A 20,236-nucleotide genomic window follows, 5' to 3' on the forward strand; every position below is an offset into this window, starting at 1 on the left:
ACCAAACAGAGAACCCAGAAATAGACCCAAGCCATTATGCTCCACTAATATTTGACAAAGGAGGCAAGAGCACATAATGAAGTCAAGATAGTCTTTTCAATAAATGGTGTTGGGAAAATTGGACAGATACATGCAAAAAAATGAAACTAGACCACCAACTTACACCATACACAAAAATAAACTCAATATGGATAAAGGACTTAAATGTAAGACGGGAAACCATAAAAATCTTAGAAGAATCCATAGGCAGCAAAATACCAGACATATGTCGTAGCAATATCTTTACCGATACAGCTCCTAGGGCAATGGAAACCAAAGAGAAAATAAACAAATGGGACCACATCAAAATAAAAAGCTTCTGCACAGCAAAAGAAACCATCAACAAAACAACAAGAAAGCCCACTGCTTGGGAGAACATATTTACCAATGTTATCTCTGATAAGGGTTTAATCTCCAAAATTTACTGGGAACTCATACAACAAAAGGAAGATAAACAATCCAATCAAAAAATGGTCAAAGGACCTAAATAGACACTTTTCAAAAGAGGACATAAAGAAGGCCAAGAGATATATGAAACATGCTCAAAGTCACTAATCATCCAAGAGATGCAAATCAAAACAACAATGAGGTACCATCTCACACCTGTCAGAATGGCTATCATCAACAAATCAACAAAGAACAAGTGCTGGAGAGGATGCGGAGAAAAAGGAACCCTCGTGCACTGCTGGTGGGAATGCAGACTGATGCAACCACTGTGGAAAATATGGAGTTTCCTCAAAAAATTAAAAATGGAACTCCCATTTGACCCAATAATCCCACTTCTAGGACTATATCCCAAGAAATCAGAAACACCAATCAGAAAGGATATATGCACCCCTAAGTTCATAGCAGCACAATTTACCATAGCTAAGATCTGGAAACAGCCTAAGTGCCCATCAGTAGATGAATGGATTAGAAAACCGTGGTACATCTACACAATGGAATACTACGCTGCTGTAAAAAGAAGGAACTCTTACCATTTGCAACAGCATGGATGGACCTGGAGATCATCATGCTAAGCAAAATAAGCCAGTCGGAGAAAGATAAATATCACATAATCTTACGCATTTGTGTGTGGGGCATGGTTACGGTGTTTTGGCCAGGTTCAAGCCTCGGACTAATGAAAGGACAGGGTCCTCTCATTGCCACGTGCAAGTCCCAGCCTGAGGGCAGGGCCCCGCCCCCAGCACAATTATAGCCAACGGCTGTGGTTGTAAGCTTGAGCCTATGGTCCAAACATGTGGCCCCACGTGCCTTGTGCTAGAGTTCAGGTGCAAGTAGTTGAGTAGGGTTGGCGCTCAGGAGAATGCTGTAAACAACGTGATCACGCCCCTACTTTGCCTCGTGGCACCTGCTATAAAATAAAGACAGGGCTTGTGGACGCTGGCGCTGTCTCCTCATCAGGGAGCAGCGTCCCACCGAGACCCAGCTTTCATTCTCTTATCTGTCTTTCCTTAATCCTTTCACACCCCCCACTCAGTTTACCCTTGGCCGCAACATTTGTGGAATATAATGAACAACATAAACTGATGAACAAAAATAGAGCCAGAGGGGGGAAAATATTCTAGAATATAATAGAAGTAATCCTGTTATTTGCAGATTTTTAATATTTCCTACAACTTTTGTGATCATACTATGTTAGTACAATTTTGGCAATATTATACTTAAAATCCTTTTATTCTTGCATGCAATATTATTATATGTAAGATCATTTTTCTTGAATAATTGGTGTTTATTGCATATAACATTATTATACTTAAAATCATTTTTCTTGAAATAAAAAAACTGGGAAAAAATACATATGTAACCATAATACAATTAACACACCTAGAAAAAGAAATAATTATTCTTTATCATCAGGTAGAATGGATTGTTTTTAAAATAGTTTTTAAAATAGTATAAAGGATGCCAGCATTTCCCCCTGAAATCTAAGGGATACATCTGGATAACTTTTTGGATTGAGGGGTCTAAAATTCAATCCTTTGTACCCAAGATGGGACTTGAACCCACAATCCCTGGCTTAGGAGGCCAATGCCCTAGCCATTAGGCCACCAGGGTGTACTACAATAATCTGACACCAATCTCTCAATCATCTCTTCTGGTTTCCTGCAGGTTACACTCAGTCTCCAAGTTCCATCCCAGCCTTCTACTGCCCCTCCACTTCCGCATCCACCCGCATTCCCTCTCAGATGCTTTCCGCCCGGAGCATCCTCAGGTTAGAAGAGACTGCGCACTTGTGGAGGCCAAAAACCTGGGACAGCAGCCGTCAAGTCATCTCATTGGATTGGGATCCCACCCTCACTAAGGGTGCAGGAAGTCAGGGGCTCAATCCCAGAGGAACCCTTCCCCCCTCCTTTCAGGAGAGTCTGGGTCCCGGGATAAGGAGCTGCAGGAAGGTAATGCAACTTGTAGGAGCTTCGGGGAGAGTGGGCTCAGCCAGAAGCTTGAGAAAAGTGCCAGTTTTTGTCTCCACCCTCCACCCCACATTGCCCCTTTGGTCCAAAGCGGTACCTGGGCCCAGGTCTCCACGGTCTCTAGCAGAGCCCGATGGCCTTAGGCCTTTGTCCTCAGGACCCTGCGTAATGGCTCCCTGTCCCGTTCCACCTGGCTAGCTCAGCTGCAGGGCCTGAGACTCTGAGAGAGCCCAGCGTTTACTTTCCTACCGGAAGACGGGTGTTCTTTCTCATCTGTAAAATGTTTATTTTAATGACGTTTTCTTCTTTATATTTATGAGCCCTCAATAAACCACTGAAACATCACCAAAATGATAAAAGAGAAAGTGACACAATGCATGACCCCAGGTCAGCTGAGCTGATCATGGGGTGCCATTCCCCCAGCGTTTACCCTGGTGTGTGTGGGGGGCGCGCGGGGGGGGGGGGGGGGTCCCATCACCTTGGTCATTGGTCAGAATCCTTTGGAGAGAATTCCTTTGCAAAGGTAGAGACATTTTTCCTGGGCAAAATGATGGCTCAATCCTGGGCATACTCTTCATTTAAATTTTAATATATAGGGTGTCCCCAAAAATGTATCCACATTTAACAGCTGATAGCTCAATTGATGTTTCTTTTCAGATTTAATCCAGTTTAAATAATTATTAATTGGAATTAATAATTAATGATTATTCAAACTGTGTATACATTTTTGGGGACACTCTATACATTCACATAGTAATTTAAGGGTACACTCAGTGCAAGAAATTGAAGTAATCTATTACATTTTTAAAAATACTTTATTGTGGTAAATATATAATATATATATATAGTTAAATTTGCCATTTTAACCATTTTTTTAAAAATATATTTTATTGATTTTTTACAGAAAGGAAGGGAGAGAGATAGAGTTAGAAACATCGATCAGCTGCCTCCTGCACATCTCCTACTGGGGATGTGCCCGCAATCCAGGTACATGCCCTTGACCGGAATCGAACCTGGGACCTTTCAGTCCGCAGGCCGACGCTCTATCCACTGAGCCAAACCGGTTTCAGCTTTAACCATTTTTAAATGTACGATTCGGTGGTATCAATTACATTCACATATTGTGCAGCCATTACCACTATTTCCAAACCTTTCTCATCACAATAATCTCTTACATTTTAAAAGGCATCCTGGGGCAAATCCTCTATTCGTACCTCCCCCAACAGTCCGAAACCTCCTCTGGGACGGTTTTCTTCATCTGAACTGTATTTCCTGCAGTTCCCAGTATTCGGGGTCCGCAGTCCGGTTGCTTCCCGCCGGCGCTGGCTCCGGGAGTGGCGTCGGAGTCGCCACGGGTAACTCCGGGCTCTTAGAGGGGAAATATTAAGCGGAGGGAGAAAAACCAACCTCAGCAGCGACCACGAAGGGACTTGAACCCTCAATCTTCTGATCCGGAATCAGACGCCTTATCCATTAGGCCACGCGGCCCTGTGAAAAAATGCTGTACGGCTTTTTCCATAAAGCTTGTCTAGGCGCCTGCGTGGTGTGCATCGGTGTTCGTGCTCAGAGTGAACAGGAGCGCTGCCCCCCACCCCCACCCTTCCCCACCCCCAGCCCCTCGGGCTCCGTGTGGGCGGGGCTCGGTCCGGCTACAAAGGCTCTTGAGCACCGACTGAAGACGTGGTCCTGCTGCTGCAAATTCCAGACCCAATCAGGCCGCCCGGCCCCTCCTGCGGGGAGGGGCCCCTCCGATCGCTTCCCGCAGGCTCCCGGCTGGCGCTGGGCCAGGAGCTGCCCACTGCTCCCCGCACCGCTGTGCTTTCCCCACCACAGCACCGCTAACCGTCAATGCTTTGTTCCAGGCCTTGTGGCCCAATCTGGACTCTGACAGTCCTGAAGGCAGAGGCCAGGTCTGCAGCTGAGCCCAGCACCTGCTGTGATGCCCCATTTAGAGGTGAGGGAACTGAGGCTGGATGGAGTCGGTGGTGGCCCTGGGTGTGGCCACTCCGTCAGCACAACTGGGTGGCTGCAGTCAGGCCTGCAGGCAGAGCCGGCGCCTCAGGGAGCTGCGGATCTCCAGGCAGGCCTTGCGGCGCTCATTGCAGTCCGGACCCCGCACATCCAGCTCACACACCTGCCGATTGACCTGCGAGGACCACACTCAGCCTGTGCCCAGCTCCTCTCGTGCCGAGTCTGGCACCCAGTGTATTGTAAGGCCGAAAGTTTCAAGTGCTGCCTTGATATCTTTGGGCCTCATAGGGCTCCAAAGGACTAGCCAGGAGCCCCCCTGCTCTTGTCAGATACGTCCCCCACCCCCCAGCAGGAAAGGCTCCCCACCCAGCTAGTCCCCCCACCGGCCAGACCAGCTACACTCCACCCCAGCCTCTGCCCAAGGGGCTTCAGTTCCCTGCCAACCTGCAAAGCTATTCAGACAAGCCCGTCACTTCCTCCTGCTGGTGCACTCTGTTCCTGAGTGCAGCCCCGAGTGGCCCTGCCTGGTGTAGGGTGTCCGCCCCCCAGGCTGTGAGTGCCTGACTGATAGCCGCTGTGGGTGTCATGTGTTCGGCCGTCCCATCCCATTGAGGTTGGGGATCCCCCCCTCACCAACGGGGTGCACAGGAGGCGATCAGGACGCCAGGGCTAAGAAGGATGAATCTGGCCTCTCCCCTATTGCCAACCCCCATTCCCCAACACACCTCCGTCAGCAGCTCCAGGAGGTCTCCCTCGGGGGTCGCTCTGAGGACCTCCACCAGAGTCTGGATAAAGTCTGAACCCTTCTCATCCCGATAGGCTACACAGCCTAGGCCAGAGGACAGGGCAGCGCGTCAGAAAGGCTGACCAGCCGCCTTCCCATCCCCAGGGGCCTATTGATGGTGGAAGTGGGGCAAGTAGACAAGACCCTGGGAGTCAGGCAAGCAAACGGGGCAGGGAGCGGGAGCTTCTTGTTTCTGAAACAAGTGGTTGCTTGATATTTGCCGAATGAATATATGATGACTTCAATATTAAACAAACATTCACTGTGAACATCCTATTTGCTGGGCACTGGGAAGGGCCCTGAGCAGGCAGAACTGCCCTGCCCTCATGAAACATACAGCCTGGAGGGAATGCTGCAGGTACAGTGCTTGGCACAGTCAGCCTGCAACACATGCTCACCAGCATTACTATTATCTCTATATATAAAAGCCTAAACGACCCTCCGACTGTCAGAATGGTAGCTATGATGCGCACTGACCACCAGGGGGCATATGCTCAAAGCAGGAGCTGCAGAGCTGTGGTGACTTGGCAGCTACGGTTCAGGAACCAGAGAGGAGGGAGCCTGATTCTGGGTGCATCACTCAAGAACCGCTCTCTCGCAATCGGGACCCCTCAGAGGATGTCAGAGAGCCAGTTTCGGCACAATCTCTGCAGGACAGGCTGAGGCACCCACTTGGTGCACGAATCTGTGCACCGGGCCTCTAGTTATAAATAATAAACATGAGCCCTAGCTGGTTTGGTTCAGTGGATAGAGCGTCAGCCTGTGGACTGAAGGGTCCCAGATTCCGGCCAAGAGCACATGCCAGGGTTGTAGGCTCATTCCCCAGTAGGGGGCATGCAGGAGGCAGTCAATCAATGATTCTCATCATTGATGTTTCTATCTCTCTCTCCCTCTCCCTTCCTCTCTGAAATCAATAAAGAAATACATTAAAAAAACATAATAATAATAAACATGAAAGGAAAATGACCTAATGGGAATCAGATGGATGACCCTGTGCCACACATGTCAAGCCCCAGCTGCCACTAAAGCCACACCAGACCTCCAGCCAGGCTGGGTCCTGTGTAACGAGGCTTCTTGATGACCCTTCCCCTTACCCTCGGCCGCTGCATAGACCATTAGGATGTCTGCTTGGTCACAGTTCCCTGGCGTGAAGCCCCCAGAAGAGTTGCCTGCAAGAGGGATCAATTGCATTTACTCAGCACCCAGGACTCCACCATCCCTGGAGTCTCCCTGAGTCTGGCTCAAGGGCAGCACACGCAGCGGAAAGAGTGCAGAGCAGGAAAGACAGATTAGAGTTCAAATCTCAGCCCTGCCACTTACCAGCTGTATGGCCTCAAAAAAGCGATTTCACCTTCTTAACTCCAGGGTTGTTTCCAGGCTCAAGTAGGGGAGAAGCCCTTGTGGTTTCAGATGGTTTTTCTTCCCATCCTCTTGGCAAAGAGAGGACAGAGGTGGCAGCAGAACCCCAGCTCAGAGCCCCTGACACACACACACACACCAGCCCTGCCCAAGGCCAGGATCCAGAAGGAAGACAGACCCACCTTGGGCATCTGCATAGATCCGAAGGACATCAGCGTGGGAGGGGGTGGCTGGTGGTGCCTGCAGCCAGCGCCAGAACCAGGGGAGAGCTGTGGGCCCCATGCCAGCATCCCTGTGTCCTAGAGAAGGAGAGGACAGACAGGTCCTTTCATTCAGCAGATCCTGGAGGTGCCTCCAGGGGTCCAACCCCCAGCCCCTAGAACTCCAGGGCAGGTCTGCCAGGCTGGAAACATTCAGAGCACTGAATGAAAAGTGCTGAGGGCAAAGTGCTCGAGTTCACGGACTTCACCTCTAGGAGACACTGGGAGGGGGCGCGGGCAGGAAAAGGACTAGTGCTCAGGCTTCCTGGAGGAGGTGGGCTGGGTGAGGACATCTAGAACAGGAGCCAGGCTGGAGGCTGACCCCAGGGAGGGCCCCAGACCCCACTCACCCCCACGGCAAGCCTGAAGCAGGAAAATCTTGGGACAGCCCCGCAGGGCCCTGCAGTGGCTCAGCTCCCGCACCAGTGCCTCTGGCTGCACTTCTTTGCCATCAACCCCCAGCAACTGCCCCTGAGGTCCCCCATGAGCCATCAGGGCCACAAGGGCACAGCTCACGGGGCTCCTGCGGGTGTCCAGCCACTCCTGGAACTGGGCCAGCTCCTCCTGGAAAGCCTGGAGTGCAAGGAGAGGAGCCCTGGGTCCGGGCCACTGCCTTCCCAGTACCTGGAAGCCTTCCAGGTAGACTTCTCCAGCCCACCAACCCTACCTCCCACCTCCTGCCAGCTTCAGGACCAGGAAGGAAGTCCTTCTAACACCTGCTGCAAAGCCTGGCATGGCCTTATTGGAGGTGACAGACATGTGCTTGGCTCTGTAGCTGGTCCTCTGGTGCCAAAAAAGTTAAGAGGCATGAGGGGAGGGCAGTGAGCTGATGAGCTTTGGGAAGGAACCTGAGACCCTTCCAGGAAAAACCTGAGGGTCCAACTGGGGCCTTGATCAGGAGAGCAAACAGCCAGCCTGGGAAGCCACAGGAGCCCTGAAGCCCAGGCTTCCAGAAGCAGGCATTCCCAGTGCATGCGGCAGGGAGGATGGGGGCTAGACTTGGGGCTGCCCTTCCTGCCCAACACGGGGGAGAGGCCCAGGAGAGAGTCCCCAGGGTCCGGGGTGGGGGTGTGCCTTTCTTTAGAGCAGCACCACAAGTTCTGGGCTTCCCCTCACCTGGGCTGTAGGGTCTGTCCTCAGGGTGGTCTCGAAGCCCAGGGTCTGGCACAGGCCTCCCAAAGCCTCCACATCACACTGGGCCCCCGGCCGGTCCCGGATCACAGCTAGGAAGAGGGCAGCCCTGTCTCTAGACAGGTCATACTGAGCACTGGGGCTGGGTTCTGGCTATAAACAAGACAAGGTGCATTGAACGTAGTCACAGGACTTCCAGCTCCTTGTCTCCCCCTCCTCGGGTCTCCCTGAGCCTCTGTCCCACTTGCCACTGTGCCACATGGTTGGACACTCCTCCTGCCCCCTTACCTCAGGCCCCCAGGGATCCACGTCCCCCAGGCACAGCGCCCCCCGCAAGGAGCTCTGAAGGACTGGGCAGTAGGTGGCCCCCGAGGACTCTCCAGCTGTCCTGCAGAAGACCTGGGGGGATGGAGCCACAGGGTCCTCAGGGGGCTGCTCCATGGGAGCAAGACGAGAAGAGAACCTGGCTCCAAGGAATGACTCGACCAGACTCCTAGCTACTATAGTCTCTTTGGGTTCCTCTGCCAGTTAGAGGGAGGAGGAGACACATGAAAGAGGGGGAGGCTACAAGGAGAGTTCTATTTCAGGCTCAAGGTCATATGCTTCTCTGGACATGGGTTCTACAGTGGCCATACCATTAACCACTGCCTTTCAAGGAAAGGCACCAGGCTGGAGCAGAGCTGGGGCTCACCCCTCACTTGCAGGATCACCCAGGGCCACCCAACCATCCAGTGAGATCTTTGGGTGTTGGATCTAGAACAGAATCATTCCCAACCTCGCCCTCCAGGGACCTATAGTCTGATGGAACAGTCACTACCTGGATGAGTGTGAACCGGGAGGGCAGAAGTATAAGGGTTGACTCAGGGAGTGTGAGAGGGGATCTCACGGGCAGCCTGGGGCTGTATGAGGCTTACCGGGACAAAGGCAGGGCATGGCAAGTAGAGGGAACAGCTGGAGCAAAGGCATGGAGATGCGAAGATGTTGGAGGGTCTGAGTGGGTTTGAGGCAGGGCATGGAAGGGGGTGAAACACGGGGCCACGTCTACCACGTGTGTATACAATGAACTGTAGAATAGTATTGTAGAATGAACGGGTGGGAAGCATGTGAATGAATCTGTGTCACAGGCTCACCCCCCTCCCTGGGACTCCCCATCTGGGGCTCCCATCTCTGTCAGCAGCTGCAGCAGGGACCAGTGAGGACAGCGGCCACAGAGTTCACTCAAGCCAGTGAGGAAGGTCCCGGGCTTGGGGGCAGCTGGGTAGAAAAGTACAAGGTTGGCCTGAAGGGAAGGTCTTGGTCTTCCGTCCACCCCCACTCTGTCTGCTCTGCCCCACAATAGGGGTCCCTGCCCAGCCACTCACCCCCAGGAGCACTTGAGAGCAGCAGGAAGACTTTGGGGCAGCCCCGCAGGGCCTCACAGCCACTCAGCTCCCGAACCAACTTCTGTGGCTGCCTCAGCTGCCCATTGGGGGCCACCAAGGCCACGAGGACACAGCCCATAGGGACCCCGTGGGCATCCAGCTGCTCCCGGAACCCAGCCAGCTCCTCAAGGAAGTCCTAGAGCAAGAGTAAGAGGGAGGCCTGGGTCTGGGGAGGCCCCAGGTGGGGCTGAAGGTGGAGGCAGTAGGCAGGGTAGGGCTCACCTGGACCAAGGCCTCCCGCCTCTGGCAGCTCTCAAAGCCCAGGGTCTGGAACACACTCTCCAGGATAGCCACTGTAGAGGCCGATACCTCAGGGCTGCTGAGTGTCAAGGCCACCCTTGGACCCTGCACGCTGTACTTCCCCTGGGAAGGCAAGGCCAGAGTTGGGCGGGGTGGGGCTCTGCTGGGAGCCAGGAGTGAGGAGGGCCAGGCAGTGCCTCCCACTACCTTTCTTCCCAGGCTGTCTTGAGCATCTGCTATCTGCGCGGCCACCCGCAGTGTCCCGGACACCAGGAAGGCCATGGATGCCAGTTGGGCACTTCCTCTGAGCCAGAGCTCACCTCCTGGCCCCAGCACCAATGCCTTCGGTCTCAGTACTTGCTCTCTCCCTGATCTCTGATCTATCAGCTGTTTATGAGCTGAGCCGGACTCTGTCCCCTTAGGCTACTTCCTGGCTGGCACTGCCATGCCCCTGCCTAAGCCAGGAGCCTGTGCCCAAACCTATTCTTAGCTCCTGGGCCACCTCCTGTCTGATTTTGTTACACCCGAGTGCCTCTTCTGAGCCAATCATCAGCATCAGAAGTTTGTGCACTACTCCTGCCACCTGTCACCCTACTCACTCATGCAAGATGCCCACACACATGCACACAGCAGCCTCAAGCATTAAAGTACAGAGAGTGAGGGGCACTGTCTCAGAGGTAGAATCCCCCCCACCCACCCACAACTGGAGTCAGCTGTCCATGGTGAGACCCCAGTTGTTTCATCTGGGAAGAGGGGTCTGTCCCAGATCAGTGGTTGAGCACTGATCTATGAACCAGGAGGTCAAGGTTCGATTCTCAGTCAGGGCACATGCCCGGGTTGTGGGCTTGATCCCCAGTGTGGGGCATGCAGGAGACAGCTGATCAATGATTCTCTCTCATCACTGATGTTTCTCTCTCTCTCTCTCCCTTCCTCTCTGAAGTCAATAAAATATACTGACTGGCTGAGGAAAGGCCCAGGGGGCAGAGAGGCTGGCACAGAGACCAAGGAACGGAACATCTTGTCTCAGCCAGCCCCACCTCTCCTCAAGTGAGCCTGCTGAGGCCTGGTGCACTGGGAAGGGCGCAGCAGGGATGGAAGGAGCTGACATGAGCCCAGCAGCTACAGGCAGGCCCCAACCGGGGTCTGCGCATGCGAGTGGTCAGATGTCAAGGGCTATGTGGGGGATGGAAGCAAGGCCCACTTTGATTCAGCAGCCCTCTCCCTAATGGATTTGAGCACAGGAACCAGCATGAGGACACCACCACCCTGATCAGTAACCCTGTCTCCTCATTTCACCAATGGGGAGAAAGGGAATGGCCTGGCAAAGACCCCGAAGTCCTGTTCAGCTGGGATAGGGAAGGGTGCTACTGGCAGTCTCATCCTGAACTGGCCCCAGCCCAGGGCAGACACTGACCAACACAGCAGGATCAGAGTCTCAAGGCTTATAGTTGCCCTTCGGGGCCCAGCTCACCTGGAAGCCAAGAATGTGGCTCTACCTGGTAACTGCCCAGCACCATGTGCGAATAGGACTACCAGGTCAGGAGACCAAGGGGTACAAATTCTAGGCTCCCCTACCCAGCAGCCACCTAAAGAACAGAACAGCCTGGAGGAAGTTTCCACATTTATTCAAACCCTTTTGCTGCCTTTGGAGGCAGGCTGGGCCGAGCTCCTTTGGAGAGCCTGTGGTGTGTCCCTGTGAATGCCAATCTGCAGACGATGCAGACAACATGGAATGCAGTGCCTAAGGACTCAGTGACAAAGTGCTGACAGAGTGCTAGTGTTAAGTACTGTAAACCCCACGTCTCTGGAGGGGAGTGTGGGGCAGTGGGCTTCCACTGGCCCTGATCTTGGTCTGCACAGACCTCCAGTCCCGGGAGCTACCACAAGCCTCAGCTGAGGCTCTGGTGGGCTCTCGAGGGGGAAGTTGGTACAGATCAGTAGCGTGTTGCCAGGACAGGGCAGAGTGGTCAGGGCAGAAGTGGGAGGGGGTGGGGGCCAGAAAGCCCTTTCGGCCTCACCGAGGGCCCAGATCTTCACAAGTGTGGGCTGACTCGTGGTCAGAGCCTGTCCTCCACCCCTACGGGAAGGCACAGGTTGGCAGGGCAGAGGGCCTGGCCATGGACCCAGCCAAGAAGGCAGGGAACAAAGAGCCACAGGGCAAGCAAGGCTGAGGGCAGTTTCTTGGAGGGGGGACCCTGGGTCCTGCCCAAATCCTCACACTTCCCTGCTGCCTCAGTCTTTCTCCCATGCTAAGACCACCTGCCAGGAATGTGCTGGGGCTCCGGGAGGCCAGAGGGCAAGAGAAACCCCCAGAATGGCTGCGAGGTCATAGGGGATTTCCATTACTTGGTTGTGTTGACCAGGTCCTGGGGCAGAGAAGAGCAGGGCAGTAGGGGTGGTGGCTGGAGAGGGGTGGCCATCCGGCTGCTCCGTCTCCCGGAATATCCCTCCAGCCCTCACCCCACGGGCTGGGCCATCTTGGCATGCAGGCTCTGGTGGGCGATGAGGTGGGCGCGCTGCTTGAAGCTCTTGTCGCACTCTCCGCAGCGGAAGGGCCGCTCGCCAGTGTGCACGCGCCGGTGGTCCAGCAGGTAGGAGCGCAGCGAGAAGCTCTTGCCGCAGTCACTGCAGCTGAAGGGCTTCTCACCCGTGTGGATGCGCTGGTGGTCCGCCAGGTTGGCGCTGCGGCTGAAGCTCTTGCCACACTCAGAGCAGGAAAAGGGCTTCTGGCCCGTGTGCACGCCCTGGTGGCGCACCAAGTCCGAGGAGCTGCGGAAGCGCTTGTCGCACTCCTGGCACTTGTGGGGCTTCTCGCCTGTGTGCGTGCGCTGGTGGCGCGCCAGGTCTGAGCCCCAGCGGAAGCGCTTGCCGCACTGGCCGCAGCTGTGTGGCTTCTCAGCGGCCAGGTCGCGGAACTGGCGCCTGCAGGTGGGCAGCCGCCCCCGCCTCGCCCCCACTGCTGGCTCCAAGAGCGCCCCTGGCTGGGCCTCACTCTCCCAGGGTTCCGCCTCCTCAGGGCTCCAGGCCACAGTCACATCGCTGCCCGCCTGGCCTGGGGGCACCCTCACTGCCTCCTCCAGCGGGGATCGCCCCCTTTGGCTCTTGAGCCCCAAACCTGCAAGCGAAGAGGAGGAGGTGGGCTCTTCAGTCCCATCTGGTCTGGGCTCAGAGCTGAGGCAAGGCAGAAACGGGGCTCAGTGGCAAGCGCCTTGGCTGTCAGGTTCAGAGTCCTGGGCTGGACAGACCCCAGCTTGTTTCCTCCTCCGTAAAATGGGGATATGATAAAAGGCCGGCAGAGAGGGCAGGGGCAGAAGCAGAGTCAGAGGCAATGAGTCCGCTGATCCTGCCCCAGAGGCACCAAGTATACACCTCACCAATCTAGGCTTCCCTCCCATAATAGGATCCAACACCCCACTCTCTGAGCCCTGGCAATTCAAACTCCAAAACTTAAGAGATTAAGGTAAAGTTCGTAAACGATCCAAACTCTCACTATTCATTATCAGAAACGGGACTCACATGGGTTCAGCTACCGTGGTTCCTCTCACTACACAAGCTCTTGTCTTCTTTTTTTTATAAACTTAAAAAAAATTTTTTTATTGGTTTCAGAGAGAAAGTGTGGAGAGAGAGAGAAACATCAATGATGAGAGAATCATTCATCAGCTGCTTCCTGCACGCCCCCTACTGGGGATCCAGCCCAGATCTCCTGGTTCATGGGGGGACCCTCAACCACTGACCACACCCGCTGGGCCATGCTCTTGTCTTCTAAGCTCAAGAACGGAGTTGGATCCAGAGGGATCCTAGCCCACCACATTGCGTCGTGTAGATTATGTGAGATGACCCCCAGAGAGAGCTCAGAAAGGTCCTGGCTGGGAGAGGTTCCAGGGAGCGTGGCCTCTACCGCACAGGCCCAGGCCCTGGGGCCCAGCACGTGTTTTCACGGTCAGCACCTCTTCCCAGGGCAGCCTGGAGGGCCCTGCAACCACCATTTGGACTGAGTCCCAGCTCTGTCCCTTTGGTGTCCACTGACCTGAGTCTCAGGTCCCTTGTCTATAAAACAAGGAGAACACCTCTATGTACTGGGCTGTGAGAACCACATGAGAAAATGTCCATATGTGTGCTCAGCCAGTGCTAGCATGTTGCAAGCACCCACCATATATTAATACATGTTCAACGGCAAAGAAAAATGAACATTAACACACAAAAATAAATCAGCCAGGGCTCTTGCAGACGGGCTGGGAAAGCCCACTTTGGAGGCAGCTGAGAGGGAGTGAGGAGGAAGACTGAGGATTCCAGCAGGACGTGCAGGGGAGTGTGGCCTGCCTGACCCTCTCTCTGCTGCTGGGACCCCCAGGGAGGCTACTGCCTCCAGCTCAGAGAAACCAAGGACTCCCAGGGTCCTGGCTGCACCTACTGCTTACCCACAGCAACGTTCCGGGAGTTTTCCCGCTTTATGTCCCAGAAAAGGTCCCGCTGAGCAGGGTCCAGGGACCCCCATTCTTCCTGGGAGAAATAGAAGGGAACGTCTCCAAATGTCACAGGCCCCTGAAATGAGGTGAGAGATCCCGCTCAGGGATGCCTTGCTCCGGACTCGCCTGGCAGCCGAGAGGAAGAGGATTGGGATTGGGGAACAGGCTGGGCCCAAGCAGGAGCAGGAGGATGGAGAGGCTTTGAGAAGGCAAGGCCCTCAGAGAGTCGTCAGTACCAGTAGCCTCAGAGGGGACAAAGGGACGGGTAACTTACAGGGATCTCAGAGGCAAAGCAGGCATTCGTTTTCTGTTTGGTACTCCCCTCCTTCAGAGGAGCAGGAAGCTGGGCTGAAAGAAAATAACAAAGCTTCAGAGAGGCCAGCTCAAGCTAGATATGAAACCCCACACACTCTCCTATGTGCACATACATGTACACACACACACACACACACACACACACACACACACACACGCCTGAGCTTCGCAGAACAAGTACCCTTCCTGGTACCCTTAGGGCAAAGCCCGGGAAGGAGCTTACTCACCACCGTGGCTGTGCTGCTCCCGGGGCACAGGTGGCTGGTTTTGTGCCCCCGCCTTAGGGGGAGGTCCCTTGGCCTGAGATCCCTGGACTGCAGCCTGGGGTTCCACCTCCTCTGAGGGCACGTCCTGTGCAGGAACCACAACATGTTCATCAGCACCGAGACCAGGTGGGGAAGACGGAGTTTAACCCCTGGGAAGGAGACATGGGACATGTCCCTCACGAAGCTGGGGTTTGGGGAGAGATCAATACAGGGTCCCAGGAAAATCCAGAGGATACCAGGCAGTGCCGTGCACCCGGGGACACTCACTGATCAAACACAAGGCAAGAACCAGCCCCCAAAGGAGAGAATCACAGAGCCATTTAGCAAGGAGGAATGTGTGTGTGTGTGTATGGGCTGGGGAGACCTCCCTGTGAAGGAAGAAACCCTTACCCCAGTTACTCAGCACCTCCCCAGATGCGTCCAGTGTCAAGGACCCAGCACCTCACAAGACCGTAGGGCCCACAGGTACAGCTCTACCTTCTCATGCCCCCTCTGCTGCTCTCACTATGCACATCACTGTATCCCCAGTGCCTGGCCTAGAGCAGAACATGAATACACATTGGCAGAGCTTGTGTGGCGCTAAAACCTGCCTTTCTGGAACATGCCTGCTTCGGTCCTGCTCTGCCTGCCAAGGCCACCAAAAGGAAACAGATTCACCTGGACAGTGTCTTTCAGACAGGCAGCCCCTGCGACAACATGCTCCTGTGGGTGTGCTCCCTGGCTCTGCGCACCCTCCCCACCCCCACCCGGGGATGTGGGAAGGGCCCCTCACCTGCGGCCATACTTTCACCGGCTGCTTCTGCAGGTCCTCCACCAAGGCAACAGCTTCCTCGCCACTCTCGGGGCGCCGCTCCCGCACCCAGTCCTGGACACCCCCGGGCAGCACACTCAGGAACTGCTCCAGCACCAGCAGCTCCAGGATCTGCTCCTTGGTGCGCAGCTCCGGCCGCAGCCAGCGGCAGCAGAGCTCCCAGAGCTGGCTGAAGGCCTCATGGGGCCCGCCCGCATCCCTGTAGCAGAACTGCCGAAAGCGCTGGCGGCAGGCCTCCGAGTCCCTGCTGTCCTCCTGCTGGGCAGAATCCTGGTCCCAGGAGGAATCTTCCACCTTCACAATAAGAAGCCCTGCTCCCTCCCCAGGGGCCTGGTCCTGGGGCTCCAGGGGGGCTGCCATCCCCCTGGCCTAAGGCTCAGGGTTGGTGGGCCTCAACCCAGGAGCCTGCCCTTCCGTCTCCCAGAGGGATTCCCTGTGGCAACTGGGCCAGCATCTGGACGCAGGCTCCTAGGGAAAGAGCAAAATAGCAGGAGGGAAGAAGGTACATGAGCAAACACCCGTCTGGAGGGACATCCAGGGACTTGAGCTCCCATCCTTTCCGGGCCCTGAGGCCTTATGTAGGCTCTCCTGTAATGCCTTGCTCATTCGACACTCCCCCCGCTACCAATACAGGTCCACAGCCCCTTATCCTCAGCTCTGACATCCCAAACTCCCAGGTTATACCAGCTGGCCTACTGATGTGAGCATGCTTGTAATCTCCATTTATCCCACTTAATGTACATGTTCCTATATTTTACAGCAGAAGTATTCACGTATTTGAGTTTGTAAAACTCCATCAAGCTGTTCTTACCATGTGTATTTCTGTATGTGTACTATGGTTCAATAAAAAAAAATTTAACAGGTTTGATTGAGTGTTGCCCTAGATTCTGCTGCCAGGGGTTACTTATATACTACGTGCACTGTATTATCTTTCTGAAATGTAAAAACTTCTGTATTCCAAACAACTTCCGGTCCAGGGGTGCCAGCGATGGGCTCACAGGCATCATGCTAAGCCATTCATCCACAGGTATGTATGAATGTTTGACATGTGTATCATGCCTTACATTGCCATAAAAGTCTCGAAAAGAGTGTATTTTAGAACTCTGGTTTTTTGTTTCAATAAAGAAGTGACACCTTGCCGTAACTGGTTTGGCTCAGTGGATAGAGTGACGGCCTGCGGGCTGAAGGGTCCCAGGTTCGATTCCGGTCAAGGGCATGTACCTTGGTTGCGGGCACATCCCCAGTAGGGGGTGTGCAGGAGGCAGCTGATGGATATTTCTCTCTCATTTATGTTTCTAACTCTCTATCCTCTCCCTTCCTCTCTGTAAAAAACCAATAAAATATATTTTAAAAAAAAGTGACACCAGCCATTGTAATAAAAGGGGAGAGGGGCTGCACAATACACAATACATAGAAGAAACTCTCCATTCGACACTGCAGTGCACCCTCCCATCAACAGCCTGACATATAATCTCCCAGGCCTTCCCCTAAAGCACATTTACTAAAAATGTGCTTTTAGAAACGGAAAGTGTTTTCTGTGTGTTTTCACAGAATGAGGTCTTCTTGCACAAACTATTTTGCAATACGCTTTCCCACCTAACACCGCTTCTTCATCAGCCACGCGGTGCGGATGTACTCGCTTCTGAGCCAATACCCAAGGGAGGCATTCAGGTTGGTTCCAGTCCTTTTCTCTACGGCACACTAAGTACTTTATTCTGTCCTTTTAAAATTTTTATTTATTTATTCGCGAGAGGGGGAGAGAGAAAGAGAACCATGGGTTTGCTGTTCCACTTATTTATGCGTTCACGGGTTGCTTCTCGACTGTGCCCTGACCCAGGCGCAAACCCGCCGCCTCGGCGGAGCAGGGGGACGCTCTTGTCTAACCAAACCGGGCAATCCGGCGGGCGCGCACTTTATTCTTGTAACTTCTCACAACACCCCTGAGAGGTTCGCGCTCCACTCTCGTCCTCTAGTGACCGAGGAGGAGGCTCCGCTCGGAGAGGGCGAGGGACTCACCAGGGTCGCGCGGCAGGACGCGGCAGGCGGGAACGCGGACCGCCCGAGCCCCGGGCTCGATCCCCGGCAGCCTCGCCTGCGCGGAGCCGAGAGGCGGCGGGGCGGGCAGGGGGTGCAGCGCCCGGGCTCCCCGCAGCGCTTCTCGGCGGTGCACGCCCCCTTCGGCTTCTGCCTGGGAGCGCGGGCCCCTCCCGCAGGGAGACCCGAGCTCGACCTGGGAGTCCAGCGGCCCAGGTCCCGCGTCCCGCCCGGGGCCACACCCCCCACAGCCGCCCTGGCGTTCCCAGTTCCGCTGGATTCCGGCGCCGGAAGTCCGCGCGGAGCTCGCCGGGAAACGGCACGGCGCACGCGCTGCTCTAAGGACTCGGAACTACATCCCCCAGAAGGCCGTTGCTCAGTGAGCCCGTTTGCCTTGACCGATGGCCAATGAACGCAGAGAGTTACCTTGCGCGTCAACACCCATGCCCGCGGGTTGTGGTCTGCGTTTGACTTGGGCAGTCCTTTCGCTCATCGTTCAGGTTTCTCAGCTCTTCCGACTCTTGAGGAGCGCGGAGCTTTCTGGGAAATGCAGTGAGGGGCGCGGAGCCCCCTGCGGCTGTTCTCTGTCCCGGAGCGTCGGCCGCAGTTGCCCGACGGGACTCGGCAGGCGGGGACTCTGACTTCAGGGAGCCCCGCGCTCTCCCACCGGCACCTTCGCCTCCGGGGCGGCGGGGATCCCGGGCCCAGGGAGAAGCTAGAGCAGCCGGGCCGTATCCGGGAACCTTGGGGTTCTCCTGTCCACAGATTTGGACCTGCTCCCACCCTCGCTACTTACTCCTCGACCTGGAGATCTGAGCCCTCAGATCTTTTTCTGAAATAGAAAAGGCTTTCTTGTTTTGATTATGTAAGCATTGCATGCGTAGCGTGGAAAAGAAAATATGGAAAATTATAAAGGTATCGAGATCCACAAGGTGAGCTCCCTCACTTTGCTCAATGTCACTCCCTCACAGTGGCTTTCCCTAACTCTGTGTAAATAGCACCCCCACACACACACACCGCCCTGGCTCGGCCCAGCCTTATTTTTCTTCCTTTTATTCAGTACCCGACATGTTTGTGTAATATCCGTCTCTTGACTACAAACTTCATGAGGTCACACTATTGCCTTACTCCCAGCATCGAGAATAGTTTCTGACACAATATTTGTTGAATAACTAAAGGTTTAAAATATTCCTAATAGAGCCACTCAGAAATAAATACTATTAATATTTTAGTCTGTTCTTACAGTTCTACATCTATGAATGTTTCTAATGTAAATCTGGAATCATTAGCTCAGTTGGTTGGAGCGTGAGCCTGTGCAGCAAAAAGTTTGTGGGTTGGTTTCCGCTCAGGGCACATACCTAGGTTTCAGGTTTGATCCCCAGTCCAGGCATATACGGGAGGAAACTAATGGATGTTTCTCTCACATCAATGTTCTTGCTCTCTTTCTAAACAAACAAACAAATAAAAAACATCCTCAGGTGAGGATAAATCTGGAATCATTTTATGTAAGTAATCTTTTGTCATTTTTTGTTTTTTCCTTTTTATTGAATCTATGGGGGCGCCCAGGTTAACAAAATTATACAGGTTTCAGGTGCACAGCTCCATAACACATCATCTGTACACTGTATTGTGTGTTCACCATCCCATGTCAAGTCTCCTTCCATCACCATTTATCCCCCATACCCTCCTCCACCTCTCCCTCCCCGCAGGTAATGTTCTGTTGACTGAAAAGTCTATCAGGGATATTTTTCCATATCAGCATTGATAAATAAAAGAATGCATCTGTTTTTCAAGCTGTATTATTCCATAGCATGAAAGTTGCATATTTTACTTAAAGCCCCTTACTACTGGGCATTTAGTTTCCATTTTTTCTGTATTTCTACATACGCTTTGCTGCATTCCCTTGGGGAACTTGCTGGAGGACATGAGCCAAGACTGTTCTATCAAACAGCTGAGGTGGGTGTTACTGGATTCCCCTCCTTCTACTGGCCTCAATGGAAAAGGACAAGGGGAAGAAGAAACTTGAAAGTCCCCTTTATAGTGTTCTACCAACGCCCTCTATTGGCAAAAACTAACATCATACTGACGAGCAAAGGAGGAATGTCTACAGGATCCGGAAGGCTTCAGTATCACAAAGGACAAAATGAGTGTATTGGGGGCTGACAGACAAATTAATAACACACCTACCATATATTCTATTGGGCATTACTGGTAGATGATAAATTATTTTCATACAGATATACGAAATTGACAACCTAGTTGAACTTTCTTTTCCTTCTGACAGTATTTTAGTTTATTTTTCTAGCTAGAAAATATAATCTATAATGAAAAAAGTAAAAATTTCTTTCCAAAAAAATTATATTCATTTCCAGAACTTATATGCATTATGCTCTTGGCATTATAGCATTGTCCAGAACTCCCTAAACAATGTTAGGGCAGCAGACATCATTCTCTTGGCTAATTAAAGTACTTTTAATGATTTACAATTGTCTATTGTTTGTCTCTTATCGCCATGCTCATATTAAGCAACATCTATTCTCATTTGTAGCAGAAAGACTACTAGTTGTTCACTAATATCAGTTTTCCCCTTCTATAGTAAGAATCTTTAGATGGGCACATGGCCATTTAGAATAAAGAGTGTATTTTCCAAGCCTCTCCTGTAGCTAAGTATGGCCATGTAATTAAAGTGAAACCAATGAGATGTGAGCAGATGTGATGTATGCAT

General features: G+C 53.3%; 2 protein-coding genes and 2 non-coding genes across 4 annotated transcripts; all 4 read right to left on the reverse strand.

Annotated features, from left to right (window-relative positions):
- Positions 1-2,024: 2,024 nt before the first annotated feature.
- Positions 2,025-2,097, reverse strand: TRNAR-CCU. Its single transcript has one exon. It is a non-coding gene; the product is annotated as a tRNA-Arg (tRNA).
- Positions 2,098-3,423: 1,326 nt separating this feature from the next.
- Positions 3,424-10,282, reverse strand: LOC118656869 (caspase-14-like). Its single transcript, XM_036310623.1, has 11 exons — positions 9,827-10,282; positions 9,602-9,742; positions 9,320-9,515; positions 9,118-9,212; positions 8,247-8,357; positions 7,944-8,111; positions 7,178-7,400; positions 6,750-6,866; positions 6,303-6,377; positions 5,150-5,253; positions 3,424-4,599 (listed from the first exon to the last, which is right to left on the reverse strand). The coding sequence occupies exons 1-11, from the start codon at positions 9,899-9,901 to the stop codon at positions 4,486-4,488; spliced, it is 1,419 nt and encodes a 472-aa protein (XP_036166516.1). The 5' UTR covers positions 9,902-10,282; the 3' UTR covers positions 3,424-4,485.
- Positions 3,869-3,941, reverse strand: TRNAR-CCG. The gene has a single exon. It is a non-coding gene; the product is annotated as a tRNA-Arg (tRNA).
- A 946-nt stretch (positions 10,283-11,228) lies between the features above and the next one.
- Positions 11,229-17,789, reverse strand: ZNF213 (zinc finger protein 213). The gene is made up of 6 exons (XM_036310585.1): positions 17,494-17,789; positions 15,439-15,945; positions 14,628-14,751; positions 14,360-14,433; positions 14,038-14,161; positions 11,229-12,734 (listed from the first exon to the last, which is right to left on the reverse strand). The coding sequence occupies exons 2-6, from the start codon at positions 15,835-15,837 to the stop codon at positions 12,076-12,078; spliced, it is 1,380 nt and encodes a 459-aa protein (XP_036166478.1). The 5' UTR covers positions 15,838-15,945; positions 17,494-17,789; the 3' UTR covers positions 11,229-12,075.
- Positions 17,790-20,236: the final 2,447 nt, after the last annotated feature.

Source organism: Myotis myotis, unplaced genomic scaffold (genome assembly GCF_014108235.1).
Source record: "Myotis myotis isolate mMyoMyo1 unplaced genomic scaffold, mMyoMyo1.p scaffold_m19_p_5, whole genome shotgun sequence".
Classification (NCBI taxonomy): domain Eukaryota; kingdom Metazoa; phylum Chordata; class Mammalia; order Chiroptera; family Vespertilionidae; genus Myotis; species Myotis myotis.

What these genes read in the sequence shown, in the direction of transcription:
- LOC118656869 (XM_036310623.1), bottom strand. Translation starts at nt 9,901, where the DNA reads ATGGCCTTCCTGGTGTCCGGGACACTGCGGGTGGCCGCGCAGATAGCA. An exon ending in GATCTATGCAGATGCCCAAG is followed by an intron (nt 6,378 to 6,749) that starts GTGGGTCTGTCT and finishes TCCCTCTTGCAG; the next exon opens with GCAACTCTTCTGGGGGCTTC. An exon ending in TCCTGGAGCTGCTGACGGAG is followed by an intron (nt 4,600 to 5,149) that starts GTGTGTTGGGGA and finishes TGGTCCTCGCAG; the next exon opens with GTCAATCGGCAGGTGTGTGA.
- ZNF213 (XM_036310585.1), bottom strand. Translation starts at nt 15,837, where the DNA reads ATGGCAGCCCCCCTGGAGCCCCAGGACCAGGCCCCTGGGGAGGGAGCA. An exon ending in GGAGCAGCACAGCCACGGTG is followed by an intron (nt 14,434 to 14,627) that starts GTGAGTAAGCTC and finishes ATTTTCTTTCAG; the next exon opens with CCCAGCTTCCTGCTCCTCTG. An exon ending in CTCCCGGAACGTTGCTGTGG is followed by an intron (nt 12,735 to 14,037) that starts GTAAGCAGTAGG and finishes CTTCGCTTGCAG; the next exon opens with GTTTGGGGCTCAAGAGCCAA.